Source organism: Plecotus auritus, assembly GCF_963455305.1.
Source record: "Plecotus auritus genome assembly, chromosome: 10".
Lineage (NCBI taxonomy): Eukaryota > Metazoa > Chordata > Mammalia > Chiroptera > Vespertilionidae > Plecotus > Plecotus auritus.
Window position 1 is genome coordinate 32,594,457 of NC_137785.1, and position 13,950 is coordinate 32,608,406.

General features: G+C 37.6%; 1 protein-coding gene across 2 annotated transcripts in view; it reads left to right on the top strand.

Annotated features, from left to right (window-relative positions):
• Positions 1 to 12,801, top strand: part of ZFP14 (ZFP14 zinc finger protein) — a 63,891-nt gene extending 51,090 nt beyond the window's left edge. For both annotated transcript variants that reach the window (XM_080644798.1, XM_080644799.1), the window contains exon 5: positions 8,671 to 12,801. In XM_080644798.1, coding sequence (XP_080500924.1) covers positions 8,671 to 10,037 — 1,367 coding nt within the window. In that variant the 3' untranslated portion in view covers positions 10,038 to 12,801. The remainder of the gene's footprint in view (positions 1 to 8,670) is intronic.
• The last annotated feature ends 1,149 nt before the right edge of the window (positions 12,802 to 13,950 follow it).

A 13,950-nucleotide genomic window follows, 5' to 3' on the forward strand; every position in this document is an offset into this window, starting at 1 on the left:
AGCATAATATTCTCCAGCTCCATCCATGCTGTTGCAAATGGTTCTTTCTTTTTTATTGCCACATAGTATTCCATTGTATAAATGTGCCACCATTTTTTTATCCACTCATCTGCTGATGGGCACTTGGGCCATTTCCAGATCTTAGCTATTGTAAGTTGTGCTGCTATGAGCACAAGGGTGCATATATTCTTTCTGACTAATGTTTCACGTTTCTTTTTTTTTTAATGTTTAAAGTATTACATATATTAGTACATATATCTCCTTTTTTTTCCCCATTGACCTTCCCCCATCCACCCCTAACCCCTGTCGCATGCCCTCATCCCACCCCCCCCCCCCCAGTGTCTTGTGTCCATTGGTATGCTTATATGCATGCATACAAGTCCTTTGGTTGATCTATTTCCCTCCCTCCCAACACTCCCCAACCTTCCTGCTGTAATTTGACACTCTGTTTGGTGCTTTACTGCCTCTGTATCTATCTTTTTATTCAACAGGTTATAACGTTCTTTATTTTCCATAAATGAGTGAGATCATGTGGTATTTTTCTTTCATTGCCTGGCTTATTTCACTTAGCATAATGCCCTCCAGGTCCATCCATGCTGCTGCAAATGGTAAGAATTCCTTTTTTTTTATAGCAGTGTAGTATTCCATTGTGTAGATGTACCATAGTTTTCTAATCCACTCATATGCTGATGGGCATTTAGGCAGTTTCCAAATCTTAGCTATGGTGAATTGTGCTGCTATGAACATAGGGGTGCATATATCCTTTCTGATTGGTGTTTCTAGTTTCTTGGAATATATTCCTAGAAGTGGGATTACTGGATCAAATGGGAGCTCCATTTTTAGTGTTTTGAGGAAACTCCATACTGTTCTCCACAGTGGCTGCACCAGTCTGCATTCCCACAGTGCATGAGGGTTCCTTTTTCTCCGCATCCTCGCCAGCATTTGTCGTTTGTTGATTTGTTGATGATTGCCATTCTGACAGGTGTGAGATGGTACCGCATTGTCGTTTTGATTTGCATCTCTTGGATAATTAATGACTTTGAGCATTTTTTCATGTGTCTCGTGGCCTTCCTTCTGTCTTCATTAGCAAAGATTCTATTTAGGTCCATTGCCCATTTTTTTTGGATCATTTATCTTCCTTTTATTAAGTTGTATAAGTTGCCTGTAAATGTTGGAGATAAAACCTTTATCAGTGATAACATTGGCAAATATATTCTCCCCTACAGTGGGCTTTCTTGTTGTTTTGTTGATCGTTTCTTTTGCTGTACAAAAGCTTTTTATTTTGATGTAGTCCCATTTGTTTATTTTCTCTTTAGCTTCCATTGCCCTAGGAGCAGTATCAGTGAAGAAATTGCTTCAGCTATGTCTGAGATTTTGCTGCCTGTGGATTCCTCTAGTATTTTTATGGTTTCCCATATTATGTTTAAGTCCTGTATCCATTTTGAGTTTATTTTTGTGTATGTTGTAATTTGGTGGTCTGGTTTCATTTTTTTTACATGTATCTGTCCAATTTTCCCAACACCATTTATTGAAGAGACTGTCTTGACTCCGTTGTATGTTCATGCCTCCTTTGTCAAATATTAATTGAGCATAGTGGTTTGGATCTATATCTGGATTCTTTATTCTATTCCATTGGTCTATATGTCTGTTCTTGTGCCAGTACCAGGCTGTTTTAAGAACAGTGGCTTTGTAATACAGCTTGAAATCTGGTATTGAGATCCCTCCTACTTTATTCTTCTTTCTCAGGATTGCTGTGGCTATTCGGGGTCTTTTTTTATTCCAGATGAATTTTTGGAGAGTTCTTTCTAGGTCTGTGAAATATGCCGTTGGTATTTTAATGGGGAGTGCATTGAATCTATAGATTGCTTTGGGTAGTATGGACATTTTAATGATGTTGATTCTCCCAATCCATGAACATGGTGTGTTCTTCCATCTGTTTACGTCATCCTCTATCTCTTTTTTCAGTGTCCTGTAGTTTTCCGCGTATAGGTCTTTTACGTCCTTAGTTAAGTTTATTCCTAAGTATCTTAATTTTTTTGGTGTGATGGTAAATGGGATTGCTTTTTTAGTCTCTCTTTCTGTAAGTTCACTATTGGTGTATACAAATGCTATAGATTTCTTGGCGTTAATTTTGTATCCTGCTACATTGCCGAATTCATTTATTAAGTCTGTTAGATTTTTGATGGAGTCTTTCGGGGTTTTTTATGTACAATATCATGTCATCTGCAAATAAGGACAGCTTTACTTCTTCTTTTCCAATTTGGATGCCATTTAATTGTTCTTCTTGTCTAATTGCAATGGCTAATACTACCAGTACTATGTTGAACAGGAGTCGTGAGAGTGGGCATCCCTGTCTTGTTCCTGTTCTTAGGTGAAATGGTTTTAGTTTTTGCCCATTGAGTATGATGTTAGCTGTGGGTTTGTCATATAAGTATTTTATTATGTTAAGGTATGATCCTTCTATTCCCACCTTGTTGAGAGTTTTTTTCAAAAAAGGGTGTTGGATTTTATCAAATGCTTTTTCTGCATCAATTGATATGACTATGTGATTTTTATCTCTCAATTTATTGATTTGCAGATATTGTACCATCCTTGCATTCCTGGGATAAATACTACTTGGTCATGGTGTATAATCTTTCTTTTGTAGTGCTGGATCCAATTTGCTAGAATTTTGTTGAGGATTTTGGCATCTATCTTCATGAGGAATATTGGCCTGTAATTCTCTTTCATTGTGTTGTCTTTATCTGGTTTTGGTATTAGGGTGATGCTGGCTTCATAGAATGAGCTTGGAAGTGTTCCTTCCTCTTGAATTTTTTGGAATAGTCTGAGGAGGATAGGTTTTAGTTCTTCCTTGAATGTTTGGTAAAACTCTCCTGTGAAGCCATCTGGACCCGGGCTTTTGTTTGCCGGAAGCTTTTGGATGACTGCTTCAATTTCTTCCATAGTTACTGACATATTGAGCTGTTTAGATTCTTCCTGATTGAGTTTTGGAAGGTTATATTTTTCTAGGAATATGTCCATTTCCTCCAGGTTGTCCAGTTTATTGGAATAGAGTTGTTCATAATATTTTTTAAAAATCATTTGTTTTTCGCTGGGGTCTGTTGTTATTTCACCTCTTTCATTTCCGATTTTGTTCATTTGGGTCCTCTCTCTTTGCTTCTTGGTGAGCCTGGCTAGAGGTTCATCAATCTTGTTTATCCTTTCAAAGGACCAGCTCTTGGTTTTGTTTATCTTTTGTATTTTTTTGGGGGGTCTCAATGTCGTTTATCTCCCCTCTGATCTTTATTATTTCCTTCCTTCTGCTTACACTGGGCTTTTCTTATTGCTCTCTTTCTAACTCTTTGAGTTGTAGGGTTAGGTAATTTATTACCATTGTTTCTTGTTTTTTTTGCAGTAGGCTTATAGTGTATGAACTTCCCTCTCAAGACTGCTTTTGCTATGTCCCATAGATTTTGGATTGTTGTGTTTTGTTGCCATGATGTTTTTTTTTTTTTCTTCTTTGATCTCTCTGGTAACCCAGTCATTGCTTAATAGCATGCTATTTAGTCTCCATGTGTTTGATTTTTTTTTATTGTTTTTATTTTAGTTGATTTCCAGTTTTATGCCACTGTGATCTGAGATGGTGCTTGATATGATTTCTATTTTTTTTGAATTTGAAGAGAGTTTGCCTGTGACCCAATATATGGTCTATCTTTGGAAATGACCCATGTGCACTTGCAGAAGAATGTATATTCTGTGGCTTTGGGGTGAAATGTTCTGAAGATGTCAATTAATTCCATCTGGTCTGGTGATTTATTTAGGATTGATGTTTCTTTGCTAATTTTTTGTTTAGAGGATTTGTCCAATGGTGATAGTGGGGTATTAAAGTCTCCTACTATGATTGTATTGCTGTCAATCTCTCCCTTGATATCCTCCAGGAGTTTTATTTTTAAATGTATTTGGGTGCTGCTGTATTGGGTGCGTATATGTTTATCAGTTATTTCTTCTTGTTGGATTGCTCCCTTTAGTATTATGAAGTGGCCTTCCTTATTTCTTGTTATGTCCTTCACTTTGAGATGCAATTTGTCAGATATAAGTATTGCTACCCCAGCTTTTTTTTTCATTTCCATTCGCCTGGAACACCTTTTTCCATCCCTTCACCCTCAGTCTGTGTGCGTCTTTTTTTCTGAGGTAGGTTTCTTGTAGACAGCAGATATATGGGTCGTGTTTTCTTATACAATCCGTTACCCTATGTCTTTTGATTGGGGCATTTTATCCATTTATATTTAAAGTTATTATTGAAAGGTACTTATTTGTCGCCATTTTTATTCTTTACCTCTGTCTTCCTTTTTCGTTTCCTATTTCTGTTTTTTACAGCAAACCCTTTAGCATTTATTGCATTGCTGATTTGGTGGTAATAAATTCCCTTAGTCCTTTTTTGTCTGTGAAGCTCCTGATTTCACCTTCAATTTTGATTGATAGCCTTGCTGAGTAGAGTATTCTTGGATTCAGACCCTTCCTTTGCATGACTTTGTATATTTCATTCCATTCCCTTCTGGCCTGATGAGTTTCTGTTGAGAAATCAGTCGCTAGTCTGATTGGGGTTCCTTTGTAGGTAACTTTCTGTCTCTCTCTGGCCACTTTTAAGATTCTTACTTTGTCGTTGGTGTTTGCCAATTTAATTATAAGGTGCCTTGGCATTGGTCTTTTGGGGTTCATTTTGCTTGGGACTCTGTGTGCTTCTTGGATTTGTGTGGATTTTTTCTTGCCAATATCAGGGAAGTTTTCTGTCATTATTTCTTCAAACAGTTTTTCTATTCCTTGCTCAGTTTCCTCTCCTTCTGGAACCCCTATTATGCGGATGTTGTTTTGTTTGGTGTTGTCCCAAATTTCCCTTAGGCTCTCCTCCTGCTTTTTAATTTTATTTTGTAGAAGCTGCTCTATTTGGGTATTTTTTCCTACCTGGTCTTCTAGCTCACTGATGCGGTCCTCTGCTTCTTCTAGTCTACTCTTGATGCTTTCTATTGAGTTCTTTACAGCAGCAATGTCATTTTTCATTTCTTCTGTGTTCTTCTTCATTTACTCTTGGTTCTTACTCATATTGTCGAATTTGTCTTCCATTCTTTTCAGCCACCTTATGCCCATTTTTCTGAATTCTTTCTCTGACAGGTTGCTTGCTTCCATTTCATTTGCTTCCTTTTCTGGTGATGCCTGCTTTTCTTTCATATGCAGGCTGTTTCTTTGTCTCCCCATGGTCTCTCTTCTCCAGGTGTCTGGTTATGTAGTTCTCTCTTTCTTGTATTGATTTAAAGGCACAAAATACAACGCAACCAGGTACAACGCACAAGGCACTGAACAGAAATGTATTCATGATATTAATAACCCCAAATAAAGGTGACCACTTTGAGAAATACCAATTAGGGGATAGGAGAGAAAGAAGAAAAAAAAAGAGGAAGAAGAAAGGGGTGCCAAAATGAAATTGGGAAAAGGAAAAAAAAAAGTAAGAGAGAAAAGAAAGAGACTAAATAAGAAAAGGGGAACAAACTATATATATGGGGAGAAAACTCCAATAGAACAGCCACTAATCCCAGCAAATGCCAGCAACAAGTACCTGGAGATGAATACAAACTACAAACAACAACTAATATCAAGTGAGTTGAGGGAAAACAGAAGCAAAAAAACGAACAAAAACAAAGTAAAGAAAAAAACAAAACAAAAAAAGAATAAGCAATACAATCTCACAATCATAAAAAATCGATATAATCAACATTCAAGCAAACAACAACAAAAGGACAGAGAGAAAAACAATTTTTTGGATAGTGAAGACAGAGAAGAGAGAGGTGTGTATGGACTCGGAGCAGGGGATTGGAAATTAGATACATAAGTAGGGTGAAATATTAACGGGGTAAAAAGAAAGAATAGGGAATATCTAAAGCAGGAAAAGGGTAAGAGAAACAGGACAACAAAAGGGGAAAAGTTAGGAAGAGAGTGGTGAGATAGAGTAGAATGATGCTAAAGGAAAGATGAAAATAGAATGTAGAACACTAATCCCAAAGTAAAATAAAGAGAAAATAAAATGACACTTTTTTAAAAAAATGGTAAAATAGTAGTAGTAATAATACTGTTTGAAAATAAAAATTTAATAATTAAAAAGGTAAAATCAAGTGAGGAAAAAAATTAGTTTCTTAAGTAAAAGATGAAAAAAATAAAAAATGAAAAAAAATGTGCAGTAGTGAAGGTCATTCACTTCCTCTATTGTTCTGTTTGTCATGCCTGTTTCCCAGTTAGGACAGTATTGCAGTTCCCTGTGTTCCACTGCTCCTCAGTGTTGCAAGCTAGTCCTGATTTTTAAGCAGGCAGTGTGTCTTACTTTCTTGTATTCCTTTATTTGTGATTACACAAGAGTCAATTTGTGATTCAACCCCTGGGTGGCAGTGTTTCTGGATTGACCTCCGGGTCTATAGGTCCTCTCTAGCCTGTGCTTAGATCCTACTTTCCCTGTGGCACTCAATACCAGTTTTGGGGAGTGGGCTGCCCCAGAGCTGGTTCTCCGATGGTCACGCCCACTCTGATCCCCAGGTTCCAGAAAAACAACTTTCCCCTGCAGTGCCCTAGGGTGTCCCCAACTGAGTGATCCTATGTATTGGGCTTAGTAATCAGAAGCAAGGATTTAAAGAGGAAAAAGCACAAGTGTGTGAACTCCAGGGCTGCATGCAAGTCTGTGCAGTCCTTTTTTCCCCTTGTGTCCAAGCAGCCAGCACACTTTTAAAATTTTTAGTCTGTCCTTCTGCATCAGATCAAAATGGGTTGCTTTTTAGAGATCCCCTCTGTTAGCAGCTCTGAGGACCCCCTTGCACATTCATGGATCATGCCAGCCCCAACACCTAGGGATTTTTCTAGGTGCAGACTTCTCTTGGTCCTCCAGCTCCCACAGTGCGCACGTTTCTCTGTCCTGCCGGGACCAGAGACCTCACCTTATCCCAGGTTAAATCTGACCTTTCTGTGGTGGAGTGGAGAGCTCCTCTGAATCCGCGTGTTTGCGCCAATTGGGGATCGGTGCTCTGGGTACGCAGCTGTTCGGTGGGTGCCACAGTGGTAGATTTTCTGGCGTCCAATAACATCCACTTTCCCCTTCAAGATGGCGCGGTCTCCGTGTCCAAGCCGGTGGCTCCAGGAGGGAACCCAGCAGCAATGGGGGCTGCCCAGAGAGGGGAGCCCTGTCCAGCAGTCTCCCACCTTCTCCTGGAGTATAGTTGTCCCTTAACTCACCAACAGACACTCCCCGTGCAGTCCTCAGCTGTTCTTTCTATCTGCTCCAGGACAAGGCTCAGGACACGTCTGTCTATTCCACTGCCATTTTTTTTCTCCCAAGTTTCTTAAGCTATATTCCTAGAAGTGGGGCTTTCAGGTGTCTAGAGGGTTTTTTGGTTAACATTCAATGCAAAAGTAGTAGATGATTGAATTTTAAGGGATTTCCCATTTTATCTGAAGTAATAAGTAAACTATTATCTTTAAAGTGCCTGAATCTGAAAATAAATAAATAAATAAATAAATACCCCTGTATAATTTTAACAAATCAGGTGATTCTTATCCACACTTAAATCAGGTCTTCACTGATTTAACTTCTTTCTTTAATCATGGGGTTCCCTTCCTTTCCTGGACTTTCCTTGTTCTTTTTTCTTTGCCCCCTTTTTAATGTTTGAGAATACAGTCTGTTTCATAATATACCTAATACTCCATAATACAAATTAGCTTAATAGTGCTATGAAATAGGGAATGATATCAGTATAATGTTTAAGTTAGTTGGTTCACAGGCAATATTCTTAGTTGAATAGAGCCAGAATATTAGTATATTTATAATATTCAGAAGGAAAGGCAAAAGACTTCAGTTTGATGTGTTGTTATGAGCCCTTCCACCCCTATATTAAGAAAATTAATAATAAATGCTTACATCCAGGGTTCCCTCCTCAGAGACATACAATCAACCTGCATAGCTTCTAGCTAAACACCTTGCACTTCACCTGATTCCCACCTTAATGTTAGCCTCACTGGCCCAGGGCTTTATTTTATGTGCAACATTTCAGCACCTAAAGTCCAGCATTTCCACTTAATTTTTATGCATTTTTAATTTTTTATTGATTTCAGAGTGGAAGGGAGAGGGAGATAGAAACATCAATGATGAGAGAGAATCATTAATTGGCTGCTTCCTGCATGCTCCCTACTGGGGATTGAGCCCACAACCAGGCATGTGCCCAGACGGGGAATTGAACTATGACCTCCTGGTTCATAGGTCAATGCTCAACCACTGAGCCATGCTAGTGGGGCAATTTTTATGCACTTTAATACCCACAAAATGGCCTTCAGCCATACTGAGCTGCTTTTTGGGTTCCCTTGAGGTCCCTATTATATTACTAGTATTTAGTGCTCTGCTAATACAGTTGCATAGACTTGAGTGTTCTTCTCCAGCCCTACTTTCTTCATAAACTCTAGTTTTTGGTGTGTAATTTTGCAGGAGTTAAAGTTTTTATAGGTATACATGTAGTATTGTAGCACAAATGCCTATGTTATAGAGATGTCTAATTCATTAACTTGTAATAGGCATTATTTTAGGTTCCCTTTATTTCTCTGTCAAAGTTTTCTTCCTACTGGAACAGAAAAACAGCATGTGTTTACTTTCTCCTTTTCTTTCAGATTTGGAGTCCAGATACAGGACTAATACTTTATCTTCAGAAAAGGATATATGTGAAATATATTCATTCCAATTGGAAGTAATGGAAAAAATTAAAAGCTATTGCCTTCAGGACTCCATTTTTAGAAATGATTGGGAATGCAAAAGTAAGATTGAGGGGCAAATGGAACCACAAGAAAGATGTTTGGGGCAAGTGAAAATTACTTCTGAAAAAATGACTACTTACAAAAAGCATAATTTTCTTGCTGAATATCAGAGAGTTCATAATAGGGAAAAATTATATGAATGTAACGAATGTAGGAAGACCTTTATTCGTCGTTCAACACTTAGTCAACACCTGAGAATTCATACTGGTGAGAAACCTTATAAATGTAAGGAATGTGGTCAGGCTTTTAGACAGCGTGCACACCTTATTCGACATCACAAACTTCATACTGGTGAGAAACCCTATCAATGTAAGGAATGTGGGAAGGCCTTTACAGTGCTCCAAGAACTTACTCAACATCAGAGACTCCATACTGGTGAGAAGCCCTATGAATGTAAAGAATGTGGAAAGGCCTTTAGAGTACATCAGCAACTTGCTCGACATCAGAGAATTCACACTGGTGAGAAACCCTATGAATGTAAGGTGTGTGGGAAGACCTTTAGACAGTGTACACACCTTACTCGGCATCAGAGACTTCATATTGCTGAGAAGCTCTATGAATGTAAGCAATGTGGGAAAGCCTTCGTGTGTAGTCCAGACCTTCGAGTACATCAGAAAATTCATTTTGGTGAGAAGCCCTATGAATGTAAGGAATGTGGAAAGACTTTTAGAATATGCCAACAACTTACTGTCCATCAGAGTATTCATACTGGTGAGAAACCCTATGAATGTAAGGAATGTGGGAAGACTTTTAGATTAAGACAACAACTTGTTCGCCACCAGAGAATTCATACTCATGAGAAACCCTATGAATGTATGGAATGTTGGAAGACCTTTAGTAGTTACTCACAACTTATTTCACATCAGAGCATTCATATTGGTGAGAGACCTTATGAATGTGAAGAATGTGGGAAGGCCTTTAGACTGCTTTCTCAACTTACTCAACACCAGAGTATTCATACTGGTGAGAAACCCTATGAATGTAAGGAATGTAGAAAACCCTTTAGACTACTCTCACAACTTACTCAACATCAGAGTATTCATACTGGTGAGAAACCTTATGAATGTAAGGAGTGTGGTAAGGCTTTTAGACTTTATTCATTTCTTACTCAACATCAGAGAATTCATACAGGTGAGAAACCCTACAAATGTAAGGAATGTAAGAAGGCCTTTAGACAGCATTCACACCTTACTCAACATCAGAAAATTCATAATGGAATTTAGTACAAGAAAGCCTTGATATGTACATTATGTTACAGAATATCACAAAATTCATTTTTGAGAATTATTTTCATGCTCATATCTAAGCATAAGAAATTTTATATGACAGGAGAAAATTTGCTTTAAAAGCCTTCCTTCACCATTCAAATATTGCCTCTGGCAAATGTATGTCAGAGAATAATACAATTAATATAAGAAAAGCTTTAGCTTTCTTTATCATTGTCTCCATTTCACTACTTTATTACAACTTTGTTACTGGACAAGGTACTTAAACTTCTGTGCCTCATCTTGTTCACTTGTAAAATGGTGATAATATGTATATTATTTATTGCTGTGTAATAAATTACCACAACTTAATTAATAGCTTAAAATAATACATATATATTATTTTACAACTTCTATGGATTGGGAGTCTGGGTGTAACTTAGTTGGGTCTTCTGTTTCAGAATTTCCCGTGAGGCTAAAATCAAGATTTTAGCTAAGGCTGGATCTGATCTGAAGGCTCAACTGGGAAAGGGATCCACTTTCAACCTCTTATGGTTGTTGGCTGAATTTATTTTCTTGAGGGCTACTGCACTGAGGTCCTAAGTTTCTGACTGTTGGCAAAAGGCTGACCTCAGTTCCTTGCCACATAGGCCTCTTCAACATGGCTGCTTCATCAACAAATAGTCTGCTAGAATCATAAAATTTATAATCTTGTGTAGTCTAATCACTGAAGGAATATTTCATCACTTTATGTCTTCTACTGGCTAGAAGCAAGTTTCTAGGTTGCCTACACTCAAGGGAAGAGGATTCCATAAGAGTGTGAAGACCAGGAGGTAGGGACCACTGGGGCCAGTTTAGAGAAAGCCTGTGTACACTGTAATAGAATTGTAAGGATTAAGTAGTTAATACTTGGAAAAATAGCAGCCACATAGCATATTTTCTGTACATATTATCTGTAATTGTTATCATTAGTATTAGTGAATTCATGTGAAAGGAATTTCCTATAGGAGTAAAAAATTGAGAAATGCCTCCTATTACTGCTCAGCACGTATTTAATTTATTCTGGATAAAACTTAGGATGTTATAGTGAATGTGAAAAGTTCATCATTTAAGCTGCATCAGAAATTTCATGCTGAAAAGAAAACCTTAAGAATTTCATGAATATGATGTTAAGAGTACAACTATTGAAAAATCAAAGAGAAACACGAAATTATTTCCCCATAATAAATTCCTGAAAGTGAAGATTTATTATCTCTATTGTCTGAGTACCATTCAAAATTAATTAGAAACTATCAAAAAGATGGCAAAAAGGAAATAAATCATTTGGAAATTTAATATTGTATGTGCATATTCACGTGTGTGTGTTTGTGTGCATAAAACACTTGTATAAAAGAAAACATTTTTTTTTTTACAGTCAGTATAACTTTTGGTGCTCAAATTGTCCCATCTTCAACAAGTGGAAGTTGGGTCTTTTGAAATGACCCCCTAATAGTTAATTTACTTGGTTATGGCTATACAATTCGTCAGCTATGGATGGTGCCTAGGCACCAACTCATCCTGAAAATTGGCAAGGGTTAAATAATTTATTTTGTTTTTCCCCTTTGAACAAGTTTCATAACCAACAAAAGCTCATCAAATTAAAATAATTTTTAAATCTAGAAAATACAGAGAGATTCATAAGATTAGAAAAATCACTACTAGAGTCTCCTAATGGAATAATGGGTCCAGAAGATAATCAGTAAATATTACAACTATTAAGTGAAAGATTTTATAGTGAGAATGCTAGAATGGATTTGGCAAGCTGACCACCTCTGAATCTGTTCATCAATTTTAGCTTCTATAAAAGTGGGACAATCAGACTATTCACCTCCTGAAAGAATGCAATAGGAAGTATGCACCACTACTTATAAAACCTTATTTCCAACATCATGAACTGAAGGAATTAAATCTTTATATCCAATTATTTTAAACCAAGAATTTGTGGAATAGATGAATAAAATAAATGGCAATACAACCAAGCAGCCAAACAGATCCAGAATGTGTAAAATTATACAAAACAACCTACTTTCTTCAACTAATGAGTGGCATGGAAAAAAAAAGAAGGGCAACTGTTAGATTAAAAGACACAAGAAACATATCAACTAAATTTAGTGTGTGGGCATTACTTGGACCTACTTTGAACAAAATGTAAAAAGATTTTGGAGACTGGGGGAAATGTGAACATGCACTGAGTTAATTAGATGATATTTAGAAAATTTTGTTAAGGATGATCATGTCAATGTGGTTATTAAGAAATATAAGTGCTCCTGTGTGTTAGAGATACATGCTTATATGTTTACGAAATGACTAGAGGCCCAGTGCATGAAAATTCATGCACTGGAGGCGGGGGTCACTCAGCCCGGCCTGCCCCCTCTCACAGTCCAGGAGTCCTCAGGGGCGGGAGGCAACCCAGCTATCAGAGGAAGGCGATGCCCCATCACACCTCTGCTGCTGCCACTGCCAGCAGCGCAAGCCTCGGCCGGCCCTGGTTACCTGAGCCTTGGGGGGCCCTGGATGGCTGGGCAGCCGCCATCCAAGGCTTGCCTGTGCCTCGGGCCAGCCCTGGGCAGCTTAGGGGCTGAGGGGACTGGGCACCACCATCTTTGAGGGCATGACAGTCGATTAGCATATTCCCTTGTTGGCTGTGGGCGCTGCCATCTTTGTGACAGTGTGAGGGTCAATTAGCATATTCCCTCTTTATTAGATAGGATAAGATATCCAGATTTACATTAAAATACTCCAGCAATACAAAAAGAATGAAAAAGAACTGGAAAGTAGATAAATGTTGATAATTAATGAAGTGGAGTGGTTCATATATGGGGGTTCATAATAATATTTCTACTGTTTGTTTTTTAAGGTTTTAATAAAAATATTTAATATCAAAACTGAAATTATAGACTACTTAGAAATTATTGTTAATGAAATGCCTGTATATGTAAACTTGTCAGATATCACCAAAGTTCTATTCAGGAAGAAATGAATATCCTTTAATAAGTTAAGGAAACTGTGGACACAGTCTTGATCTTTTTCACTTATCCACAGCAGTCATATCTGGATCTCTCACATCCATAAATGTGTTTGTGTTTAAGGAATGAATAAGCATTTACATCAAGACATCAGAAACAACAAAATAAAACCAACACCAGAGAAGTAAAGTACAATTAAAAAGTAGAAATTAAGAGACTAGACAATATAGTAGACTTAATGCAAACTTCTCAGGAGCCCAGAGCAAACTTCTCAGGCTGGCACAGCTAACAATAGGAGCACCCTTTCACTGGGAAGGTGCTGTCCCAGTCTACCAAGCAGACAGAATTTCCCTGGTTCTCTCTCCTGGATGCTTTGTTGGCTCTTCTTTCAGTCTCTGCTGCTCTGGGTTTAGGATCCCTGCATGGAGTTGAGACATCCTACTCTCCCAAGGGGATGAAGCTTTGCAGCCGATAACACTCAGACTCTCAGATGAGCACCTGCTCCAGTGGGCTCCCCTTTCCCACAACTCACCTCCTCTTACCAGTCTCTGTGTTGTTTCTTCAGTGCACCTAAAATTAATATATCCAATCAGCCATACTTACCTTGTCTTTATTTTCAGGTTGATTGGATAATATTTTAGCTGTAAATCCAGTCCCTGGCTGTGAGCAAGGGCACATAACCTCCAGTTATTCTACAGCCATCTTGCTGTCCCCAAGTTCTTTATTATTTTAGATTTTATTTATTTATTTATTTATTTATTTATTTATTTATTATTTATTATTTATTTATTATTAATGCCTTATCAATGTTTCATTGGTGAATAGCTTCTTACATTCAGTAGTTTGTCTTTTCATTTTGTTGATAGTTTCCTTTGCTGTGCAAAAACTGTTTAGTTTGATGTAGTACCATTTATTTTTTCTTCTTT